This window comes from Erythrolamprus reginae, chromosome 3, assembly GCF_031021105.1.
Source record: "Erythrolamprus reginae isolate rEryReg1 chromosome 3, rEryReg1.hap1, whole genome shotgun sequence".
In the NCBI taxonomy this organism is placed as follows: Eukaryota; Metazoa; Chordata; class Lepidosauria; order Squamata; family Dipsadidae; genus Erythrolamprus; species Erythrolamprus reginae.
The window spans coordinates 60485398-60511928 of NC_091952.1; the positions used below are offsets into that span (position 1 = coordinate 60485398).

At 38.7% G+C, this 26531-nt stretch overlaps 1 protein-coding gene across 5 annotated transcripts; it reads right to left on the minus strand.

The window, feature by feature from the left end:
• Nucleotides 1-232: 232 nt before the first annotated feature.
• Nucleotides 233-24968, minus strand: C3H1orf116 (chromosome 3 C1orf116 homolog). 5 transcript variants are annotated; one of them, XM_070745563.1, is made up of 5 exons: nucleotides 24753-24968; nucleotides 24402-24485; nucleotides 6315-6469; nucleotides 4448-4616; nucleotides 233-2498 (listed from the first exon to the last, which is right to left on the minus strand). In XM_070745563.1, exons 3-5 carry the CDS (start codon nucleotides 6426-6428, stop codon nucleotides 1045-1047), a joined length of 1737 nt encoding a protein of 578 aa, XP_070601664.1. In that variant the 5' UTR covers nucleotides 6429-6469; nucleotides 24402-24485; nucleotides 24753-24968; the 3' UTR covers nucleotides 233-1044. The 5 variants fall into 5 exon arrangements, with proteins under 5 accessions (XP_070601664.1, XP_070601663.1, XP_070601662.1 ...); XM_070745562.1 differs by lacking the exon at nucleotides 24753-24968 and having other exon boundaries at nucleotides 24402-24674; XM_070745561.1 differs by lacking the exon at nucleotides 24753-24968 and having other exon boundaries at nucleotides 24297-24587.
• Nucleotides 24969-26531: the final 1563 nt, after the last annotated feature.

Below are 26531 nucleotides of genomic sequence, written 5' to 3' on the forward strand. Positions count from 1 at the left end.
CCTACAAAGCAATTATTTTAGTAACTATTAAAAGAAGCCTACATTTAATATGCCTGTCACTGTTTTCACACAAAAAGAAATGACTAAGTTACAAAGGTTTGTACTAGTGATATTTTTGTACCTTATAACCTCTGATATTTATTTATTGGATGTATTGAACTCAGAGCAGCAATATATTTTGTTTTACATTCTTACAAGAAGATAGTTTTTCTAAGCAGATAGAAGCACAACCTTTTTCCATACAAAAGTTTATTACTCAATCTTTTAGAAGCATGTACTCATACATTCCATTCTAAATAGCTGTGTGATTTTAAATTTGAATACAGCAATAATCAATTCACATAAAATAGGTGTGGCAAATTAAAGTGGGTCAAATCAACTTTATTTCTAGCACCTATGTTTTATTAATTGTTAATTTAGAATGTGAAGCCAAGTTATAAGTGAATGGGCAAGTTCTTCATTTTTCACATTTATATGCAATGTATTTATTCATTCATTAAACAGGCACTGAATCATCCACATATATTAGCCAAATTAGTACTGCTGGTTTCAGTGAGCAAGGTTATATTAGGCCCAGTCATTTAAAAAGAAACCAACATACTACTACTAGAGCCCAATATTGGCTAAAGATTTTTAGCCATACTGCTATTGTCATGGTACAAGTCTGTACAATGTTTCAAAAATTCATGATTTGCCCCATGCAATTAGCACTAACATTTTAGATTGCCCCCTTTAATCAAATGTATCTCCCACTTACAATCATATATTTACACATCATAATAGTCAAATATTTGCACATATATACAGTTGGGATGGAAAATTTCTTTGTTGATGGGAATTGTACTGTATAATAAATGGCAGAATTGAATGAATTTTTAAAAATCAATGTTAATCCACCCATCAATGTTCACATTATACAAAATCTTAATAGGTATAAAGTAAGCTTCATTTTCTCCATTTGGATGAAAAAAGAGAATACTATATTAAATAGGTACGTTAACCAAAACTGAACATACAGTTTTTGTATTAAGTCAGCTACTATGTTTATTCCTTCAATAAGCCAAGCTTTTTTAAAGCTTCTTTTCTGTGCTCTTCTGTGTCCCCTTTTGGGGTGATTTTTACACTAACACATGCTGGCTTAGGAAGCTTGGAAGGATGCTGAAGTGGGTAAGATCGTCGCTCATGACTTTTGTCCCACTCAACATGATGTTTGTTTTCCTTCAGATCAACAAAGTCTTTCCCTGTGCCAAGAGATGCTGGGCGCATCCGGTTATTCCTGAGAAAATTTGGAGTGATCTTGCTGAGAAAAGATCTTTTATTGTTCTTAAAGTTCTCTCCCTCACTTCCAGAAGTGCTGCAACTGCTCAGACCCACACCAGACCGTTCCAGTGTGTTAGATTTAAAATTTGCCTGTTTGATCCTTTGGATGCTCATCTCAGTTGGTTGGACTTCTTTGACATCAATTTGGTCAGACTGCTGGACAGGTTTCTTATTAAGAGTTATGTCATCCGTGTTTACATTCTCTCTACTGCCAGTGAAGGACGTTTCTCTTGCTTTTGAGTAAACAGAAGTTTTGGTCACTTGGTCATCTGGATTATTTTCATTATCCAAAGGGAGTCCGAGTTTCTCAAGAGCTTCCCTCCTTGCCCTCCCTTGTTCTTTTTGGAGGGCATAGGTTTTATCCATGGAAAAGTCACCAGTTGCAGCTCTAGGCCTCCCACTGAGTGGCAAAGATACTTTTATCTTATGTGTTGGATCTATATTAAGTGATGCAACATTACTTTTGCTGGTTTTGAGAATAATATTTGGGGGCAATTTTCTGGGTTTGGGAGCAATCGGGGGACCTTGCTTGAAACTAGAATCCAACTGAGATTCTTCCAGTATAGGTTTATGTTCAATTTCTTGATGATTAACAATTTGCTCAGAACTTTTCTTGTTACATTTAGGAGAGAGAGATTTCACAAAGGATTCATTTCCAACTGCTGTCTCCATCATCTCTGGTGGGAATTCTTGTTCGGCAGCTCTTGCCTCATATTCTTCTGTTGCACCTTGGTTCCTCTTACTTTCATAATGAGATGTTGCCCCATTTTCAGCATGTTTCCAAGAATCAGTAAGGATCGATTCAGGTTGTATTATGAGATGGCTCTTCCTCTGGTCTTGGAATGGTTCAGGAGGTGGAATTACTACTGATTCCAACTCAGAGTTTCTTCCTTGAGTGCCAATTTCAGGCACTTCTTTCAATATGTCCAATGTCTCATGCTTAGAAGAGTCCCATAAAGTTGGATGTAATGGAGGAAGAGGTTTAAGATCATCAGCCTTAGTTTCTGGTGCTTCGGCAACAAAAATCTTGGACGTCTGAACAGTATTTTTTGCCATTATATATTTTGGAAGGCTGTGGTGGCCTGGACTTAAGATGGTAGCAGGTATTGAACCAGAAAGAGAGATGTTTCCTTTTGGATCAATTTCTTTATGCTTTCCAAGATAGTCAGGATCCAGTTCTACAAAATAAAAAATAGAGGTAGGGGGAAGACAAGGTAAACAGCAAATAGTAATATCTCTCCCCCCCCTTTTTTTTAGCAAAGAGGAAAGAAAGTTATCAATAGGGGAAATATAAACCAAGGAGGAATAGAACCAAATATTCATATACATTTTGCACAGTCATTATATTAATTTGATAAACTTTGGATGAAATAATAAAACATAATAAGGAATCATAAGATATTTGAACACATTCTCCAAGAGTTTGAACATTTCCTCCAAGATTTGTAAATGAGAGAAATTATAAACATGCTGGTTTTCTACAGCAAATTCAAGTACAGTGGTACCTCAAGATACGAACCCCTCGTCTTACGAACAATTCGTGATACAAACCCGGGGTTCAGAAAAATTTTGCCTCTTCTTACGAACTTTTTTCGAGTTACGAACCGGCGTTCGGAGACTGCTGGGAAGCCGCGCGGCTGTTTTAAAAGGTAACAGCCGGGCGGCGGGGCTTCCCAGAAGCCTCCCGAACGCCGGTTCGTAACTCGAACAAAGTTCGTAAGAAGAGGCAAAATTTTGCTGAACCCCGGGTTCGGTTCGGGAGGTTGCTGGGAAGCCCCCCAGGCCGGCTGTGACCTTTTAAAACACCCACGCCGCTTCGCAGCTGTCTCCCGAAGCCGAACGCGGAAGTTCGGCTTTAGCGTTCGGCTTCAGGAGACAGCTGCGAAGCGGCGCGGGTCTTTTAAAAGGTTGCAGCCGGCCTGGGGGGCTTGCCAGCACCCCCCCGAACCCCGAACTTTTGCCGAACTTCCGGGTTCGGGGTTCGGGGGGGTGCTGGGAAGCCCCCCAGGCCGGCTGCGACCTTTTAAAACACCCGCGCCACTTTGCAGCTGTCTCCCGAAGCCGAACGCGGAAGTTCGGCTTTAGCGTTCGGCTTCAGGAGACAGCTGGGAAGCGGCGCGGGTGTTTTAAAAGGTCGCAGCCGGCCTGGGGGGCTTGCCAGCACCCACCCCGAACCCAGGTTCGGGGGGGTGCTGGCAAGCCCCCCAGGCCGGCTGCAACCTTTTAAAACACCCGCGCCGCTTCGCAGCTGTCTCCTGAAGCCGAACGCGGAAGTTCGGCTTTGCCGTTCGGCTTCAGGAGACAGATGGGAAGTGGCGCGGCTCTTTTAAAAGGTCGCAGCCGGCCTGGGGGGCTTCCCAGCACCCCCCCGAACCGCGAACCCGGGTTCGGGGGGGTGCTGGTAAGCCCCCCAGGCCGGCTGTCACCTTTTAAAACAGCCGCGCAGCTTTGCAGCAGTCGCCGAAAGCCGTTTTTTTGCGGGGGGTTTTTTGGTTGCACGGATTAATTGACTTTACATTGTTTCCTATGGGAAACAATGTTTCCTCTTACGAACCTTTTGTCTTACGAAACTCCTCCTTGCACCAATTAAGTTCGTATCATGAGGTATTACTGTACTTATATTGTTCAGTCATAAAATACCATCTTTTATGAAGGAAGATAAATTCAAAGTACAACTGTATAAAAATTTTATTCAACGTTTTCAAGGTATATATTAACCATATTAAAAAATGAGAACTAGATGTAAGACTCATCTGGTTATACATTTTTAAGGAAAGGCTAAAAAATATAACCTCCCTTATTTTGATGATGTGAATTTTGACTAAATTAAATCAATTCATCTGACTAAATCAATTCATTTGACTAAATTAAATCAATTCATCTCAGAGCATCATATTTTAAAGTTATCAAGTCTTAAAACATTATATGGGACAATCTGTACTGTATTAAAGCCTTTTCCAATAATTTGGATCACAGAATAAACATTAACTATTGTGTGACCTTAAGGCATGCTTATACAAACAAGAATTTAAATCTGTGTCTTGTTTCTTCAAAAATCAGTCAATAATTACTATTCAGCTGAAGTATTCCCACTACAAATTGCTTATAAAACAGTTCACAAACTTACCTTTGGGAACATCTCTTGTAGGCCATGTCCTTGGAAGTTTGGAAACTTCAGCAGCTTCTGCTTCATCAGTAGAAAGTCCACTGTCTGCTTCAGCATCTAAAGAATGCAAAGTTTCTTCAAGAAACATAAGGCATTCTTTTTCTTCAACTGTTAGATAATCACTGTCACTCTTTGAGACAAAAACAAAGAACAAAAAACTCCTGAGTAAAGGAAGAGTCATAAAAGCTTGCTCTTAAAAACGGAAATTTTATCTCCATTTTTTTTGTCTTCCATTCAAACTTTCCTATGTAATTCCTGGGAACATTAACCAATCTTTCTAATCAAGGTCAATAAAATTCTAACTTTTTGTCAAAACAGAGCATGCATTTGTTTATTTGTTTGTTTTCTGCACCATTGCTGAAAATAGTTAAATTGGACAAACTGTACATTAATTGAAATAAAATGATTAAATGTCATTTGTGGTTTGATCCAGATAGTCTCAGTTCCTTACCTGAAATTGAAATTAGATCTAAGGGTCAACAATAAAAAATAAAAACCAGATACCGTATATAAATGAATTTTAATGTTAATATGGGGTTGTAAAAATGCATCAACAGATATAATACATCACATATTTCTGGCAATCATTCCTCAACAATTAGAACAACACTTTTCTAATTTCTCAGTATGATTCTTTCAGCTACTGCTCTACCTCATGATCTATAGAACCATAATTCTTGTTAAATATAGTGGTACCTCTACTTAAGAATTTGATTCATTGCGTGACCAGGTTCTTAAGTAGAAACGTTCTTAAGAAGAAGCAATTTTTCTCATAGGAATCGATGTAAAAGCAAATAATGTGTGCAAACCCATTAGGAAAGAAATAAAAGCTCGGAATTAGGGTTGGAGGAGGAGGAGGAAGGAGAGAAGGACAGTCACTGCCTAGAGCGAAGGGAGTGTTTCTTTTCTCTGGGCACTGGCAGAGGTTTATTCCCTCTCCAAGCGGCCAGAGAAAGGAAAATGCTTTGTTCACTCTGGACTGCCAAAGCTTCCTTAAGCACCACCAAAAGGCTCCTCTGGCAGCCCAGAAAAGCCCAAGATGACCGGGATTAAAGTGGGAATGGCAGGAAACTGGCCAGGCCTTCGTGCCGCTCTCAAATTTCCTGGAAAATTTTTCCGGGCTCCGGTTCTTAAGTATGAAATGATTCTTAAGAAGAGGCAAAAAAATATTGAACACCCTGTTCTTATTTAGAAAAGTTCTTAAGTAGAGGTACCACTGTACTCAGTTTTGGAATAAAGTACACTACCTCATTAACATTTTTAAGATTTAAGGATTTAAAAGTTTTCCTAAAAATGTATTATACATTAGCACGTTACTCTGAAAAGATACCTAATAATCTCATGATTATCATATAGAACCCATATTAGAGGTCAATAAACTCTCACATTTTTTATATCTGAAAAACAGAAAATCTGATATGCATCATTTCAAATATATTCTTGGAGTTTAATACACCCTAGATACATTTTTTCATGAATCATTTTTTAGTAGATACCATTTTAACATTTTTAAGGACATGAATCAATTGATGGGGCATTATTGGTGATTACAGTTCTTAGCCCATATTTAAAATATACAAGAAATGTCTACATAAAACATCATTTTGTATTTATTGTTAGATTTATTTGTTACCCTTCTTGTTTCGAGGCAACTCTGAGCAGCTTACAAACATTAATATTATTAACTTATATATAATAAGCTAGTATTATTTAATAATACACATAAGGAATATTTTTACTATACTTTACAAATTATCCAGTGCCATTAAAGCAATAGATACCACACAGGTTTCAAAATAAATCAATACACAAATAAATAGAATATTACCATTTCAAAAGAACTGGAGTTGTTGCTGATCACACTGTCACAGCTGCCTGCACTGTCAACAGTTGGTGTGAGATCTGGTTCAGCTATTTCTACCCATAAATCTTTTTTAGGCATATCAAGTTAAATAAGAAAGCAATCCGTATGATTCAAGAGATCTAGGATAAAAAGAAAATAAAATCATATATATTCTGCAATGTCGAAACCAGTAGTGAGTTGCTACTGGTACGATAGGGGACGGTGCACTGGTTGTGGCTGGCAGATTGAGCATTTTGCCTGTGGCCACTATAGTGCCAGTCCTATGGGTGCTGCCATCTTTTAAATTCAATTTTTCATATTTTTGCTTTGTGCACATGCGCAGAAGCAAAATCTTGCAAAGAGATGTATGCACAAGATTTTGGCTTTTTTTTTGCTTCTGCGCATGCGCGGATGCAAAAAACTCACTGAAATCTCACACACACATGTCTCTCTATGAGATTTCAGCATGTTTTTGCTTCCTGTGCATTCACAGAAACAAAAAACATGCTAGGATGCACATGCGTAGCATGCAAGCATGCAAGAGAATTGAAACTGCATGCACAGCGCACCAGTAACGGTGGTAATGGCAATCCGCTCCTGGTCAAGACATATTTAGGAAAATGTTAAGATTTCTTTTTTTTACATTTTCATTTTTTGTATTTTTTTTTTATGCTCACTGAATACATTTATGAAATGACTATTGTGGTTTTGTAGCAGCAATTCCTGACTATGCATATACAAGTGTCCAAATTCACACCACTGAAATTCTCTGGAATTATGGATATCATTATTTCATTAAGATTATATAATTAATGAGCATGCTCTTAACCTGAAAGTGGTTACCAGTACTCCTACAAACCTGATTTACATGGTGTGTTGATTATGCATTATAAAATTACAGTCCACTCTTAGTAATCATACACATACACCTTCTCTAGATTGATCTTACTCTAAGTGGTTGTTCATGTTTTATAATCACCACTGTATCCAAATCCACCCATCTTTTTGCTAGTCATCTTCTTCAGTTTCCCTATACCTTTCCCAACATTGTAGATTTCTTAACAGAGTTAAGAATATGTTATGTATTCAAAATAATGACAATTTGAACTGCCTTTTCCTTTTTGCCTCAAGTGAAAACTCTGAACCGATTTGTTCTATGAACCATTTGATTGTTTTCTTAATCATCCATGAAATTCTTAAGGAGTCATCCAACAACAAAGTTCAAAAGCATTAACGCTCTTTCTATTCTACTTTTCATAGTTCATACTTTACTTCCATAAAGTATCACAGGGAAAATGATGGCTTGTGCAATTTCTGATATTTCACAACTTCTGAATATTTTTTCAAGGCTTCATTATTACCAAGTACAGGTTTGCAGTGTAGTTCTTCGTTTTTGGTTTCTTTACAATCAACCCTAAAAGGCAGAAGTTATCCACCTGCTTCATATCTCCATTTGCAAAATTATTAAATTATTATTTGCAAAATAATTCAAGCATTATTTTCTAAATTGGGCTCAATTGGCCTATTACATGTAATACAATCCTGGTTGGGGGGGGGGAGATAACCAACCCCATAAGAGAAAGAGATTCCCATGCCTCTCCACCAATAATCAGCAATCAGATCAGCATAGATCAGTGTTTCCCAACCTTGGCAACTTGAAGATATCTGGACTTCAACTCCCAGAATTCCTCAGCCAGCATTTTCTGGCTGGGGAATTCTGGCAGTTGAAGTCCAGATATCTTCAAGTTGTCAAGGTTTGGAAACACTGGCATAGATCAGTGATGGCAAAGCTAGAGCACGTGAGCCACAGATGGCACACAGAGACATATCTGAGGGCATGGGAGGCATTGCCCTATGTTAGCTCCAGTGTGCATGCATGCATTGGCCAGCTGATTTTTGCCCTTTTTTTCAGCCATTTTCACTCTCCCTGGGAGTCAAGAAAGCCTCCTGAACCATAGGGACGTCAAAAAACACTACAAGGGGCCAACCAGAAGTTCAGAAACAAACTTCCGGTTGACCTGTTTGGCTGTTTTTTGCCGTCCCCAGGCTTCAGGAGTCCAAAGATTTCAGCGAGGTTTGCGTGCATGTGTGTGTGTGTGTGTGGGCAACGCAGGAGTTGTGCACATGAGTGTGAACTTGAACATGTGCGCTAGCGTGCCCGCACCCTTTTGGCACATGAGCCAAAGAAGGTTCACCAACACTGGCATAGATGAACTCCAAGGTCAACTTCAGACCAACAATCAAGAAAGCAATACCCCAATAAAGAAACTGCCCTCAATAAGCAGACCAACTACAGAATCTCTAAGACCACCTCCCACCCACACAGACAAGTAAGACACCAGAATAAGACCCCACTCGACCTTGGTATACTAATAACAAAAGATTTAAGTGCCAAAGCCCACTGCAACAATATAGCCAAGAAGGCTTCAAGAGTTGTAAACCTAATCCTACATAGCTTCTGCTCTGGCAATCTCACACTATTTACCAGAGCTTACAAAACTTTTGCCAGACCCATCCTCGAATACAGCTCATCTGTTTGGAACCCATATCACATCTCAGACATTAACACCCTTGAAAATGTCCAAAGATACTTCACCAGAAAAGCCCTTCACTCCTCTACTCGAAACAGAATACCCTATGGGACTAGACTTTCAATCCTGGGCCTAGAAAGTTTAGAACTAAGATGCCTTAAACAAGATCTAAGTATTGCCCACAAGATCATATGCTGCAATGTCCTGCCTGTCGGCGACTACTTCAGCTTCAACCACAACAACACAAGAGCACACAACAGATTTAAACTTAATATTAACCGCTCCAAACTTGACTGTAAAAAATATTACTTCAGTAACCAAGTTGTCGAAGCGTGGAACTCATTACCGGACTCCATAGTGTCATCCCCAAACCCCCAACACTTTACCCTTAGATTATCTACGGTTGACCTATCCAGATTCCTAAGAGGTCAGTAAGGGGCGAGTACAAGTGCACTAGAGTGCCTTCCGCTCCCTGTCCTATTGCTCTCCTATATCTCCTATACCTTTCTTCTATTCCTATATCTCTTCTTCTATTCTTTCATTGATATGTTCTATTACTATACCTTCTTTTCTATTATTTCTTAGATATATTTTACTATGAGTATCTCCTCTATAACCTTCATCATGTATTTTACTATGTGTATATAGATATATACCCACTAAAACCCTCATTGTGTATTGGACAAAATAAATAAATAAATATAAACTGAGAGCAAACAGCAGTGATGATGCTGTTTCATTAGGGAAATGAAATGTTTGCAAGAAAGCAAGAAAGCTCAGAGAGCACCATTTCCCAATATTTCCAAAAGGCATGAACAGTTCCTTATCTTTTTATGAACAGTTAGCCAAGCTGGCTGAGGATTATATCCAAAGGGCATCAGGTTAATGAATACTGCTGTAGACTCTGACCCGGTTTAATTGCTATAAAGTTTCCAAAGAGAGCTCAACCTATGCAACTTCATGAGCATGCCGAGTTAGTTTTCTTGGGGGGGGAAACATGGTAACAATTCTTCCAAGATATTTCAGCTGAATTTCCAGCTCAGTTCCCAGCTCTGATGTATGTTGGTTGGTCTCCCAACTAAGTATTAATCAGATTTGACTCGGCTTAGCCTCCGTGTCCAGATCAGTCAGGTGCTACTACCTGCTTAATCAGTAAGTGAAAATCTTTTTAATTTCCCCAAGGTCATTTTAAATGGGAAAAGGCATTAGAGAAGTACATTTTCTTTTCCTTTGTGAAGACAAAGCAAATTTATTCCCACATAAAATCCTAGGCAAGGAATATGAGAATGGCCTCCTTAAATGCTGTCTTCCTTTATTAACTAATAGTTCTAATACCTACTGGCTAACAATACTGAAGAAATGAAGATTAACATTAAATAATTCAAAGTTGCAAGCAGTCATAGGTAATGAGCCTATTTACTTAGGGCAGAGGCCAGGGTGTGTTTTTACTTGCCACATACCTGACATTCCTTAGAGAAAGGAGAATGCATTAAAGTGACAGGTATACACTCAATGCAACCACTTTTAACACGGGAACATTTTAAATTAGGGCCAACTAGATAACTACATCTTTCTACTGTGAACAACATGTATTGTATTTTTTGGGTGGGGGTGGAGATGGAGATAAGAAGTATATTTCATTCTTCAATGAGTTGAAGTCTGGATTACAAACAGGAAGTTCTAAACTGTGCCTGCAAGACTAGAATGTAGCCATATCCAGAAATTCTAGGTTTAGTCAGTATATACGTGTTGTCCTCAGTAATCATACGAGTAAATCTGGTTGCAAGCTTATAATTTATCTCAGGTCAATTGATAAATTTGGTTCTGGAATTTAGCTCCTCACTGGCTTGTGGTAAAAAAAGAGAGAGAGAGAGAGGCAGGAGTATGTTTGCCACATTGATTTACAAATAAAAAATCAGGATAATAATATTAATGTACATGTGTGACACTGATACTGTTGTTAGTGCTCCTTGTCCACCTCAGGTCATCTCAGATTCTGAGGAGGATGAGCCTCTAGATACCCTGGGCCAGGGGGGTTGCCAGCTGATGCAGAGAGGGAGAAAGTTACCTGATTGAACCCAAGCAACCACTAGAGGGGGCTGATATGAGAATGGGTGAGTGGTCCCAGTCAGAGGATGAGGAAGACATTAGAGTGGATAATCCGTGGATAGATCCTCGATATAGGAGATTGCTGAGAAAGCAAAAGGAATTGCATAGTAAAAGGTATTAGCTTACCGCCTACCTCTTTGGGGTGAGATATCACTTCCAGGCAAAGGGTTTTGGGTAATTGGGTGTGGGCAAAGGGTTTTGGGTAATTGGGTGTGGGGTTTCAACACCGTTCAATGGAAGAGGTTCTAGAGTGGGGGGGTGCTTGAAAAATGCTTCAAAAACATGATTCCTGCCTCACTAAAAAAAACATTCATTGCTAGATGAAGTTTGTCCGGGATTTCGGCAAACTGATTTATACTGTTGAATATATGCTTATGGGCATATATACCTCTCCTTGTTCCTGTTTGTACTAAATGGACTTTGTTATCTAAGGAATGCCATTAGGCCAAGTTGGCGCTTTCTCAAGACTTTGTTGATGTTTCACTTTGAATAGAGAAATCCAATCTGTTTTATGTTGAGTGTTGCTTTTATCAATAAAGAGTGTGATTTTACCATGAAATAAAGGACTTTTGAGTCCGTGGGTTCGCTCCAAGAGGCCGTGCACAGAACAGATACATTATATCAGGGGTCCTCAAACTTGGCAACTTTAAGACTTGTGGACTCCATAGCTGGCTGGAGAATTCTGGGAGTTGAAGTCCACAAGTCTTAAAGTTTCCAAGTTTGAAAACCTCTGCATTACATCATGTTAGGTCAGTTATAGCAAAACATTTTGGCACTGAGTGCACAAACCGATGCGCAAACTTGTGTGTGTGCGCGCATACATGCATCAGAGCATGTCTGTGCTGGCCACTTGGTCTTCTGGTTCCTGTTGTGCACATGTACATTGGCCTGCTAGTCTTCATGCACACCGGAGCCCCGGAAACATGAAGACCAGCTGGCTGATGCGCCTGTGTGTGCCAGCTGGTCGTCACGTGGACTGGAACCCGGCAAACTCCCAGGGCTCCCGGATTTCTGGCACGTGCAATGACCAATTGGCCAGCATGCACTTGTGCCCCAGAAATCAGAAGACCAGCTTAAGACGGCCCGTGTGCCCACAGAGAAGCCTCTGCGTGCCACCTCTGTCATACATGCCATAGGTTCACCATCACCTTGGAAAGAACTCAGTGAGTATGAAGGCTAACATCACATAAAGAACTGGCAATGTTCTTCATCACATAAAGAACAGGCATATTGTTGTGAACCAACAATCTTCAAACTCCAGGTCTTTGGGAAGGACTCAATAGGTGGATAAAAATGACAAATCCAATCTAAATATCTGGGAGACTGTGTGATAAACCATAATTACTTGCTACAACTATTACTATTATTAATAATAAGTTATTATATGGCCAATATATTAAAAAAACAGCAGATAAAGCAGATAATAACAACAAAGAGCAGGAAACTTGAAAAAAGAGGCACAGAGGCTAATTCTGCTTGCACAAGGCCAAGTCTTAAGAACAAATGCATACAAAACCAGAACTGAGAAAACAATAGACAGCAAGTATTATCTTTGCAAACAACAATAACAAAAAACTCTTAAAAACAGTGAAACACTACTGTGACAAAATCACAGTAACTGACTACAAACAATGACGCAACAATTTAGCAAAAATTGTAAGTTAGAAAAACTGAAAAAAATAACATTTGCCTACAAGCAAGAACTAATGGAACCATTAAATGAAGAAAATAATGGAATATAAAGAAACCAAAGTGCGCAGGAACTTTAGAATTCAAACCGACAGACACATGCCAGATAACACACCAGATTTAACAATTATCAATAAGAGTTTTTATAAGTCTGGAGAGTGGACATGGTAATATCTGAGAACAGTAAATTAGAACAAACTGGGGACCTGCAAATAGAAGTAGAACAACTGCAGCAGAAGAAAGCAAAAATAATACCTAGAGTCATAGGCACCTTAGGTGCAATCCCCAAAAATCTGCAGCACCATTTGAGCACTATCAGCATTGAGAAAACTACCATCAGTTAATTGCAAAAAGACAGTTTTAATTGGAACAGCTTATATCTTTCAACAATACTGTCAAATATCAATATCTGCCTATTCCAGATCCTTGGGAAGGATTCAATAGGAGGATAAAAATATCAATACCAGTCTAACTATTCGGCTGAGTGTGTGACCAACAATAATAAGAATTTAATCCTCCATCAGTCCCTAATCACTGTGTCATAACAGTATACTTTCCTTTATTTTGGTGGATTAGTCTGGACTGACAATTATGCAACAGAACATAAGAAATTAATAGATTTTGTTCCCAAAGGCACATATCTTCGGAGAGGGGCGGCATACAAATCTAAGTAATAAATAAATAAATAAATAAATGTTGTCATTACATTTAAAAGCAGGAACTTGTCAGAAAAATATGTGCTTTTATCTCTTCCAAAATTTTCTATAATATTGTATCTGAGCTAATTACAGACTTTAAATCTAGGAAGATCCAGTGACAATGCAGTGCTAGACTATAGGTTTAGTAAGTTATAGAATAGGAATATGTATTTCTGCAACATATTGGCATTGTCCATTTGCAGGTCTCAAGTCATGATGGTGTCATCTCGACTACTAGTAATACCTTTCATGTCTTCAATGAATTATCTAACTATTTTTAATTTTGCCATTTATTTTCTCCCGATCTTCCTTTTTACCCTTTTAAAATAAAAAGCACAGAAATCCAATCTTTGGGCATTCTGACTCTCCTATTGAAAATGTTGACTATGTAAAAATAACCCAAAATGAAAAGATTTGAATTTTAATCTAAGATACATTTTAATGTTAATATCATAATTTTGTTGTACTTGCTTAAGCAATTAATAGCATTGTAAAAAGATAAATCCGTCTGAGAGCATTCCTACCACTCCCTATCCAAGCTTTGTTAAATACATTAGGCCATACTATCTTGTGATGGTGTAGTCACAAGCTTTATTCCAGTCAGTCATGTTTTTAACTCCACCCCATGCTTGTGTCACATTGTGTAAATACTTCCCTCAAGAGATGAGGAGACTATTCCTCTTACACATATTTAACCTTAATAGTACTGTGCTACGTCTAATAAAATAATGAAACACCTTTGCTAGAGGATGTGTCTATTCAATGTACAAAAAGGATCTCAATCTCATCATCACTCCAGTGAATGCCCAGCTGGTGACTTACCGCCAGCCGGATTTTCCGCGGGGCCGGGGAAACGTGGTCCCCAGCGCAGCCACCATCTTGTTTGGCCGGGATCTCACGAGATTTCGCGAGATCCCGGCCATGCCTGTCATTGGCGCCGGCCGATGACGTTGTCAGGGCATGGCCAGCCAGCCCTTTATAAAGGGCTGTGCTGGCTTGGGGCCTCTTTTTCGCCCCAACTACGAGCAGGCGAACACCCGCCCTCCCTCCCTATCTTTCAGTGTGCTACAGGGGTTGCCCTTAGGGGGCCGAATAGGAATTTTTTGCGGTCTCGGCATTTACCTGCGACCATTTTTTCACCCTATTCCACACTGCGGTGCAGGATGGATGGTTAGGGGGTGTTCGTTATTTGATTAGTTCGAATTGGCTTACCTTTGGTCATTGGGTTGGCAGGTTAGGGGCGGAAATTGGGAGGTGCTAGCAACTGCGGGTTCTCCGTTGGGCATCTTTGGGGATGATTGGCAGACTCTCTCCAAGGGCTCGTGGTGGCTTTTAAACCTGCCTGAGCAATTGGGGAGAGGTTGCCTCTTGGTCTTGCCCATTTCAATTGCCTTTCAGGGATTGGACGGCGAGACCTCCCACATGCGTTGCATGGCTGGGATCCAGGTGAGGGCATGGCCTCGAGTTGCCCCGGAAGCTTTTGTTACGTCATTTCCGCCCCAAATGTTTCTTAGTTGACCTCTGCGGGTCCCATTTTAGTTTGAATTAAAATAAGTTTATTTAATTAATAAAATGACCCAGTTTAAATACAGCTCTGTGTCCGCGTTGTTACTCTGCTTCCGCTGCAATTGTCTTACACAGCAAAGAGGAAAGATTTCAGATCACAGGATTTTGAAGGCTATGGTTCTAGTATTTAATTTTCACATAATAAAATAGAAACACTCTTAGGATACGTGCCTGGATTTAGTCACCATTCTAAATTTTCCATAAGGTTTCAGAATGTGATCATCTAGCACCAGCATGGGGAAAAATCTATAAAAGAGAGTATAGGTAAAGACCCAAAAGAACACCATGTCAAGGCCTTGACAGCTATTCAAAGGTGCTAAATAGCTGCCAGTCCTGTTTTACAAGTGGCTGCCTAAATGTAGAAACATAGAAACATAGAAGTCTGACGGCAGAAAAAGACCCATGGTCCATCTAGTCTGCCCTTATACTATTTTCTGTATTTTATCTTAGGATGGATATATGTTTATCCCAGGCATGTTTAAATTCAGTTACTGTGGATTTATCTACCAAGTCTGCTGGAAGTTTGTTCCAAGGATCTACTATTCTTTCAGTAAAATAATATTTTCTCATGTTGCTTTTGATCTTTCCCCAACTAACTTCAGATTGTGTCCCCTTGTTCTTGTGTTCACTTTCCTATTAAAAACACTTCCCTCCTGGACCTTATTTAACCCTTTAACATATTTAAATGTTTTGATTATGTCCCCCCTTTTCCTTCTGTCCTCCAGACTATACAGATTGAGTTCATTAAGTCTTTCCTGATACGTTTTATGCTTAAGACCTTCGACCATTCTTGTAGCCCACCTTTGGACCCGTTCAATTTTGTCAATATCTTTTTGTAGGTGAGGTCTCCAGAACTGAACTCAGTATTCCAAATGTGGTCTCACCAGCACTCTATATAGCGGGATCATAATCTCCCTCTTCCTGCTTGTTATACCTCTAGCTATGCAGCCAAGCATCCTACTTGCTTTCCCTACCACCTGACTGCACTGTTCACCCATTTTGAGCCTGTCAGAAATCACTACCCCTAAATCCTTTTCTTCTGAAGTTCTAACACAGCATCTTTATCAACATTAATCCCAATTCCTCTTATCATAGGCAACTTTCAATCAAATTACTTGTCTTGTGTTACAGTATTCAATACAGGGGTACAGAGAAGTTGGGTAAAACAATTTTCTAACACTTTTGGCTCTGTAATATAGGAAAAGAATCTAAAATTAGTTTTACAGAAGAGTGAGTCAGTCCTAATATTAATTCAGATTGATTTGGAGCTCACCCACTTTCATCCTAATTTTAGTTCAGAAATCCAGATCTCTTTGCCTCCTGATTTACTGAGTCAAATTAGAAATGAACAAATGGGTTTAGCTATACTGCTCAAAAATATAAAGGAAACACTCAGATAACACATCCTAGATCTGAATGAAGGAAATATTTTCATTGAATACTTTGTTCTGAACAAAGTTGAATGAACACAACAGCATGTGAAATTGATTGTCAATCCGTGTTGCTTCCTAAGTGGACAGCTTGATTTCACAGAAGTTTGATTTACTCGGAGTTATATTGTGTTGTTTAAGTGTTCCCTTTATTTTTTGAGCTGTGTATGTTTCTTTCAGAAGGCAGTCTGAAATCTCAAGAGTTATAGTATTATGTAATATGCCAGATTTTTTTTAAAGGTTAGAGTTCTTACATTACACATCTTCAAAATATGTGGGTGTAGGTTTTTTTGTTTTTAAGTTCAATTTAGGCACCAGCCAACATGGGCGGCTCACTCTCTCACATCAACTCTGGATGTCTCAGAATATAACAAACAATAAAACATAATAAAAATAAAACAAGGTGGGATCTGTCACTCTGTACAAAAACATAGACAAAAAAACACATTCAACTTCCATTTTTCATTAGTAAAGAAACTAGTAATAACATTTTTATTTCAATCAGGGATTACAGCTGTAGGTTCAACTTGAGGATCTGTTTTTCAAAAGGAGACTTCTTTCCATCATGTTGGGGTGTGGTAGAATTTGTTACGAAAATTACATATGGTACAACCCTAGTTCTAACTGCACCAAGGGGAAGAAACCCAGTTGGTGAGGATTTATGATGAACCAAATGTTTCTGAAGGAGCAGAAAAGCACTGTGATGGAGACCAGCAGCCAAAAGATGAATTTTGGCTAGCACAATCTCTCCAGAAAGAGTGATCATGAGGTTGGCAATCCAAATGATTACTCCTTGTGAGCAGAATTCTGGAACTGAGGTCTTTGCAATTAATTTATGAATTGAATAGTGGGAGGTAGGGTGGGGTGTTTCATCAAGGTCACTGCTGTAAAATAACCTTTGAAGACATAAAATTAGCATGAGCTTAATTTCTTAATCATTTTTGAATATAATTAATTATAGCTAAAAAGGAGCTATTTAGACTCTTTGAAGTGACAGGCTTTATAGTACTTCAGTCCTTAGTGAAAGAAGTTTTAAATATAAGCTAAAAGACTTTTAAAAGAGAGAAATGATTTATTTATGTATTTCTTTTCCTTCTCTTTATTATATTATTTTTAAATTTCTATTCTTTTCTTTTCTGCACTTTCTATTTTTATTTTTATTCTTTTATTCATTTTGTTATTTTTGTATTATTTTTTTTATCTTTTAAAGTATAAGAATCAAATTACTATTTAAAAGGAGAAGAGACTCACCAAAGAGATTATAATGGAAAAAGAAAGCTATTTAAGGTTGGGGTTTTTTTCCTGAATTGACAACAAAACAAGAAATGTAATAGTAAGAGAAGATAGAATGTCCAATGACACAAATATATGAACAACCAGAATTTTTCATGTACACACCCAACATTCCAAATATCAAGCACCTATTTTGCTGTTTCTGCTTCTGGGAATGATAATAAACATTGAATTAACTACATTGATTCAACATCTCTTCCCAAAGCATTTTCCTTGAGGGTCTAGGACAGAGATGGCGAACCTATGGCACGGGTGCCACAGGTGGCACGCGGAGCCATATCTGCCGGCACACGAGCCATTGCCCTAACTTAGCTCCAATGTGCATGTGTGTGCCGGCCAGCTGATTTTTGGCTCACACAGAAGCTCTGGAAGGGCATTTTTGGCTTCCAGAGAACCTCTTGGGGGGATGGCGGAGGATATTTTTACCCTCCCCCAGCTCCAAGGCAGCATTTGAAGCGAAACACAAGCCTATTTGGCCCACCAGAAGTTGGGAAACAGGCCATTTCTGGCCTCCAGAGGGCTTCTGGCGCTGGGGGAAGCTGTTTTCGCCCTCCCCAAGCATTGAATTATGAGTATGGGCATGTGCACATGCACAATAGTGTGCATGCACGTTCTTTCAGCACCCAAGGAAAAAAAGGTTCACCATCACTGGTCTAGGACAACTCACTCTGGCTGATTGACCACGGCTGATCTGCTGCGGTCAATTTAACGTGGCTGACTCATCACAGCTGACTCATATAGGCCAATGTGCCCTGGCCAACTCACCGTGGAACAACTCACCATGGGACAATTCACTGTGGGACCATTTAATGCGGGATAACTCAATGCGAGTCAGTCCCGGCCGTGAGCTGCCAGTGGGAAGAAATCTTCCAGGAAGGAGAGCAGCTCATCGGGATGACTCTGGCAAGTGGGCAACAGGGGCAACAGGGGAGCACTTTCTCCCCAATGAGCTGCTCTCCTTCCTGGAGGATTTCTTCCTGCTGGTGGCTCCTGGGCAGGACTGCTTTGGGCCATGACTCTGCATATGCGCAGGAAGCTGAAGAGTCAGTGCATGCACCATGCATCCCTTCATAGGAACGTTCCAGTAGGGTCGCTATTTATTTATTTATTTGTTTGTTTGTTTTTATATTTATTTGTTTGTTTTTATATTTATTTATTTATTTACTTACTTACTTACTTACTTACTTACTTACTTACTTACTTACTTACTTACTTACTTACTTACTTACTTACTTACTTATTTATTAGATTTGTATGTCGCCCCTCTCCGAAGATTCGGGCCAGCTCACAACAACAATAAAAAAATGTCCAACAAATCTAATAATTTTAAAACACTAAAAACCCATTATTAAAAGCAAACATACACACAAACATACCATGCATAAACTGTTTAGGCCCGGGGAGATGTCTCAATTCCCCCATGCCTGATGGCAGAGGTGGGTTTTAAGGAGTTTACAATAGGCAAGGAGGGGGGGCAGTTCTAATCTCCGGGGGGAGCTGGTTCCAGAGGGTCAGGGCCGCCACAGAGAAGGCTCTTCCCCTGGGTCCCACCAAATGACATTGTTTAGTCAACGGGACCCGCAGAAGGCCAACTCTGTGGGACCAAACCGGTCGCTGAGATTCGAGCGGCAGAAGGCGGTTGTGGAGATATTCTGGTCTGATGCCATGAAGGGCTTTATAGATCATAACCAACACTTTGAATTGTGACCGGAAACTGATCGGCAACCAATGCAGATTGCGGAGTGTTGGTGTAACATGGCCATACCTAGGGAAGCCCATGATTGCTCTCGCATGTCTGCCCTTTACTGCCTTAATGTAATACATGATTACTCTCAAACAAATATTCTTTATCTTGATCATCAGTGACACCCAATAATATCATTAACTGGAAGGAAGGCAGCAAAGATGACTTGGTAGGTTTACAAATCCTTTGCATTAGGCATTTTTCCAAAATAATACCCTATCTAACAATCAAGAGATTCTTGCCACACAGATATAATTACAAAGAATTTGATCAGTAAAGCAGTCATCTCACACTTTAAACTCTAAATATATAACGGTGAAACTCTTGAATCATAGGGCTCCATGCTCCCCATGCTCCCCATGCTCTGAAAGCTTTCCTCAAACTCTCAGAGTTCGACTCTTACAGTCAAGTTCAGAAGCATTGGAGACTGAAAGTCCCCAGCCACCCATCATATTTCTATATGGAACAAACATTTTGGCAATCTACAGAGTTGGCTTAAATGCTTTCCTAATATGTATGTTTTTTAATGAGGATGGAGGTGATGAGTACTAAGATTCAAATTACACCAAATTAACCAAGCTAGCAAAGAGATTGTTTATTCATTATTGTGACTTAAGCACTTCTTAGCATAGTCCTTGTTTATTTTCCTTTCCTTTATTGTATTTATCAGGTATTCAGTTTCTGTACACAAGTTCAGAACGTATTTATATATACAGATGGAGATATTTATTTATTTATTCATTCATTCATTCATTCATTCATTTATTTTATTCGATTTTTATGCCGCCCTTCTCCTTAGACTCAGGGCGGCTTACAACATGTTAGGAATAACACTTTTAAACAGAGCCAGGATATTGCCCCCACAATCCGGGTCCTCATTTTACCCACATCGGAAGGATGGAAGGCTGAGTCAACCTTGAGCCGGTGATGAGATTTGAACCGCTGACCTTCAGATCTACAGTCAGCTTCAATGGCCTGCAGTACAGCACTCTACCTGCTGCACCACCCAAGTTCTCATGTGGGTACAGAATGCGTTCTTGTGCTCCATTAAATTTATGCCAGCTAGTTCCTAGAGCTATTGGAAAAGTAGAGTTTCTGTATCATTTATATATTATAAAAGTAAAGGTAAAAGTAAGATTTCCCCTGCACAGACTTGACCAACTTTAGGGAGTGGTGTTCATCTCCATTTCCTATCTGAGGAAGCCAGCATTGTCTTAAGACACTTCAGTGGCCATGTGGCCAGAGTGACAATATACCAAGGTGAAATACTGTTACTATACCAACAAAGTAGTACCTATTTATCTACTTGTGTTTACATGCTTTCAGACTGTTAGGTAAGCAGGAGCTGGGGCAGTTCACTCTGTTATGCAGCAGTCAGGTCTCAAACCTGGGCTGTCAACTTTCCATTTATATATTGTTAAAAAAAAAACCCACTCTTTCATGTCCTTTTAATGCCACAAGTAAAACATAGATAGAGCATCCTAGTGTACAGTCCAGTTCAATAATGAACACAAGAATATGGAGTGAACTCTAATCTTCTTTTACCAGAGCTTTTGTTTTCTTTTGTTTTGGAAAAAAAGGTTTTAATAACATACAGCAGAGAAAGGAGAAACAAAAGAAGCAACTGAGTATAATTGCCCCTGAAACAGTCATGATATATACTTGAACTTGGGATCTTAAATTGGCTCACCTCATTTATTGTTTCTGCAGTGAGGTTTGGGTCATTCAATTGTCAGAATAAAAATATTTGCATCTAAATAATATTTTTGAATCTATGGATCACCCAAGTCTGTATTTTTATTGCCACACACATTGCTGTGGGTTCAAACTGCTTTGTGTCATGAGTTGTTTCCCCCCCAAAATTTGATTTTCTTCAAATACCATTTATTTGTTTGTTTATTTGTTTGTTTATTTGTTTTTTATTTTATTTACTTACTTACTTACTTACTTACTTACTTACTTACTTACTTACTTACTTACTTACTTACTTACTTACTTACCAAAAATGTATAGGATAGTAGTAGTTTGCATAAACATAACATAAAGTAAAAAGTAAGGATATAAGAGGACAATAGGACAGGGACGGTAGGCACAGTGGTGCGCTTATGCAAGCCCATTACAGACCTCTTAGAAACGGGGACTTTTTTATTTAGTAAAACTAAACATTTATAATTAGCAAAACTTAGAAAGAATAGGTTTCACTGAGAGCAGTGGTGGGTTCTATTTACCGTGCTCACCATCATGACTTTTGGGCCTGTGAACATCCCTTCATGTACATTTTCCTTCTGCGCATGGTCAGAAGCTAAAATCAGGCCAAAACACAGCTGAGGAGCTAATCAGCTGTGCTTCGTGTGAAGGAATAAAGGTAAGTTTAAACCCAGGGGTGGGCGGGAGGGCCTTTTTTTCAAGCAGCAGAAGAGGAAACAACATCCAAACAGAAAAAAAAAAACCAAAACAAAGATGGTGGCGCCCATGGATCGGCACTGACTGAACCAGATCTGTGATAATGGCATGATATCACCAGCGGATTGCTACTGTTTCGGACAATCCATTCTGAACCACAAGGAACCTGACTGATAGGACAGACTCTAGAGTCTGAGCAAGCTATGCTTGAGAAAAATCCTGGATTCGAGATTTCTCTTTTATGAACAGTGAAACTCAAAAGTAAGGGTATGAAGCAGAAAGGTGTGGTTCCAATTTTCTCCAACTTGTGCAAGACTTGACATTACTTGTGGATGGCAAAAAAATCAGTTTCGCTTGTAAAGAAATTTGAACATCACAAAACACTAAGAATTTAAGCACTTAGAAGAGTTTTAAAAGCTATATTAAATATTAACCAACATCCTCGAATACTAGGTCTCAGGGTATCAAACTGTGAACACAGGGCACAGCTATACTTTTTTTTCTGGGTACATATTTGAGGAAATGAAACTAGGTGCGCCCTCGCTTAAGATATCAACAATACATAAGTGAGCTAACTGCAATAGAGAAGTGTTATCAGTCCTTCTCATGTGACCTTCATAACTGGGAGAATATTTTTAAAGCAGAGCCATAGAAGACATATCGGATGACACTGAGAAATTACTACCAGTTATGGAACTCTTAAGTATTATAATGTAGAATGGTAAGAGTTGTTCAAGGCAAAATTGGGTGGCATATGATAAATAAACAAATAATAACAAACAAACAACTAAATATTGCTTGATAGCTAGCAATAAATGTGACAGAGGTCCACATATTTTCACTTTTTTATTTGCCATTCAGTTTAACTTGAATACTTAACTTGTATCTTTCATTGAATATATCCCTGAATGAACATTTAAACCTAAGTTTCTATGGTTCCTAGAAAAATACAAGAACCTGTCTGGTCTAGTGGTTAAGGCACTCTGCTGGAAAACGGAAGACTCTGCGTTCAAGTCCCCTCCTAGCCATAAAAACCAGCTGGGTGAGTTTGGACTAGCTACACTCTCCCAAACCAACCCACTTCACAGGGTTGTTGTTGTTGTGGGGAAAAGAAGAGGTTGGAAGCTCAAATGAATAATTAAGCTTTATTCCTCCACTAATTAACTAAGCACATCATTTGCAGGCCTGCCTTGTTTGTGATCCAGTCAGATGAACCTAGCCAACAGCAGTTTGATATCACTCTTACTTACGTTGAGTGTTAAAAAAAAAAGTTGGTAGCCTAAATTGCAGACTATATCCAGCTCATTCCATTTCCAATTAGAGAATCCTGTTCTAGTTCTACCATCAGCTATTTTTCTGCTATACTTCACAATAGCTTGAGTCAATACTACGAAGCCAGCACCCCTCAATTATACTGTTGCGGTTTATATGTAGTTTCTTATGACGCAACATCCGATTGCTTGAAATAACTCACTTTGCTAGCATTTGTCATACAACAAGACAAATACCAAAATCATCCTACACTTTATAGTGTAGGATGGGACTTATATAGGATGGGACTTTATGTAATCCACATAAAGTCTCATGCAGTCCCTCAGAACACCTTTTGCACTGAATTTCGGTGACACATGTATTTTGAAGCAGAAAATACATATATGTTCTAAAAGATGCTGAATACTTTAAAATATAATTTGCAAAATACTCAGATAAATCGTAAATTCTGTGCAACTCTGGCCACTGGCACTGAATAAAGCTTTGCCTATCTGTGAAACAGAATGAATGCTAAAGACAGGCTCTTGAATGCATTTACATTACTTAATTGCATTTCAATGTCATGTATGCTAAACTATCTCAGAACAAGACAGAATTCCAACGTGTATGCACAAGTCTTTTGACCCTATATGCACAAAAGACAAGTCTCTAATAATCGCCAATTACAGCTGCAGATCCGCACAGTTCCAACTATATTAATATCTAATTACAGCCTTTTGTTTCACTACATTAAACTTAAATAAATTATAAATTTCCACCCATGTTAAAATAAATTCAAATATCTTATAACTACAGTTGAATTAAAGTAGCCTTTGTTTCATATTGCTGATACAATAAATTATCTATATCTTTATCTTATAACAAAAACATTTCTATTCCGTTCCACCTTTCAGTATTTTTAATCCAATACCTGTTCTTCCTAACATACAATCCCTATTGTTTTGTAATTTTGCATAGTAAGCATAAGAAATTCTTAGTTATTCCATACATGTAGTTCTAGAAACTGGAATCTGCTTAAGTAAGAACTGTTCTCTTGATTCTATCAGCAACTTTTTGTAAAGAAAAGTTTGTACTGGATACGACTTACTTTCATAAGGAGAGATTAGCCTTTCCACAATCATTTAGTAGCAACTCAGAGGTATAAGTGAGAATAAAGCCAAGAAAGGACAAATAAATACAGTAACGCACCTTATCCTTTTAAGCAAACATAGTTTAGTTAGAGTTTAACTCACCTTCACTAGGAAATGAAAACAATTCCACGTACTCTGCTGAGCACCAACACATTAAACAGGCTATACCACCTCCTCTGTTCTGTTCTTGACCTCCCACTGACTTACCTAGACAGGTAAATTCCTCCTGTCTTTCTTCTCTCTCCACCCTGAAGCTGACTCCTCCTCTAAACTCTTCATTCCAGCTGTTTCCTAAAGAAAAGAGGAGGCGGGATTACAGAGTTCTTGGCTAACCACATGCTTTTTTCCTTCTATTCTAAACAGTAGCACCCAGAAATGAAGCAAAACAGATGAATATCTCTTTGAAAATGGAGGGTTATTAAGGTTAAATGCTTTTCTAGTTAAAATGCTGCTTAGGGCTGAGTTCCTTAGCAAGTACAGGAAGTAGGTAATTTAAAAAAAAATTGGGAGCAAGAGTAAAACAAAAAGGAAACCATGCAAGATTGAAAGTATACTCACAATTAAATCCACTAAAGTCAAAGTCTATTCTATTAATATCTTAACTTTCTTTGATATTACAGGTCCAAAACTTTTGATGTTAATGGGAAAAAATTACTAAGTAAATTTGTCCCGTTTTAGGAATTTTCTTGCTACATTTATTAAGTGAATCACTACAGTAGTGAAATCAGCATGATTGTTAAATGGATCTCCATTCACTTTGCTTGTCAGGAAGTCGCAAAATTGACTCCTCAATACTGCGACTGACATAAATATGAGTCTGTTGTCAAGCCTCTGAATGGGATTCACGTGGCCACTGGGATGTTGCAATGGTCATAAGTGTAAAAAATAGTGATAAGTCTCTATTTTCACTGTTGTAACTTCAAACGGCCACTGAATGAACTGTGTTAAATTGAGGACTACCTTAATTAATCTACTCCCATGATGGCGATGGTGGTACGTGGAGTCATATCTGCTGGCATGCGAGCCGTTGTCCTAGCTCAGCTTCAGGCTCTGGGAGGGCATTTTTGGCCTCAAGAGCATCTTTGGGGGGCATGGGAGGGCATTTTCAAGAAAACCTCTGGAGCTTGAGGAGGACAAAAAATGGGCCTACCGGGTCCACCAGAAATCAGGAGGGCCTCCAAGGGGGCAGAGGAGACTATTTTTGTCCTCCTTGGGCTCTTGGGAAAAATGGGCCTACTGAACCCACCAGAAGTCAGGAAATGGGGGGATGGACACATGCACAGGGGGCAGTGCAGTGCAGGGGACATTGAATTATTGGTGTGTGTGTGCTTTCAGCACCCAAGAAAAAAAGGTTCGCCATCACTGATCTACTCTATGAATAGTTTTTTATGGATATAATCAGTGAAGGGCTACCAATTTTTTTTACTATCACACTGTGGCCGTGGCTTATGCATTTTCTTTCAACATCTTTCAGTGCAAATTGGGTGTTCTGGGGTGGAGCTCCATTTTTGCTACCCCACTACGTTCTACCCCATCCAGGCAGCAGCTCACCCCTGGATATTTATTTATTTAATTTATTTATTTATTTATTTTGTCCAATACACAATAATATACAATGAATCTTATAGAGATATAGTAAAGAAGATATAGGAGATATAGGAGAGAATCCTATTTACCTGACATAAGAAGATGGAACCATTGCAAGTATGTGTATTCATATCCATGGCATTTTTTTCACAAAAAATATTGGAATCCAATCAGTAAATTATAAATATAGAGATATAGTGTTTTATTCTTTACTGTTACTTATTTATTAAGGACTTCTCCACCAATTTTAGAAATAGATCGTCTGTAATCTCCATGTTTTGGACATATTGAATGAAGTGGCCAGGTAGGCTTTTGCATAGGTTCATCCTATGGACCAGTTGTATCCTTTCTTTGATTGGGAGGCCCTTCAGATTGTTACTCACACCATGGTCACTAACCAATTAAATTACTGCAATCTGCTCTCTATAGGATTACCCTGGAAGAATAGTGAGAAGCTACAGTTTGTTCAAAATACAGCAATATGGGCAGTAATAGATGTCTTTGCCTTTCAATGTACAGTATTCATATATCACTACTGCCACATGTTTTTTTATTTATTTATTTATTTGTTTGTTTGTTTGTTTGTCTGTCTGTCTGTCTGTCTATTTATTCATTCATTCATTCATTCATTTATTTATTTATTTATTTATTTATTTATTTATTTATTTATTTATTTATTTATTTATTTATTTATTTATTTATTTATTTATTCCAATACCTAATACATATAGAAGAAAATAGACATGAGAA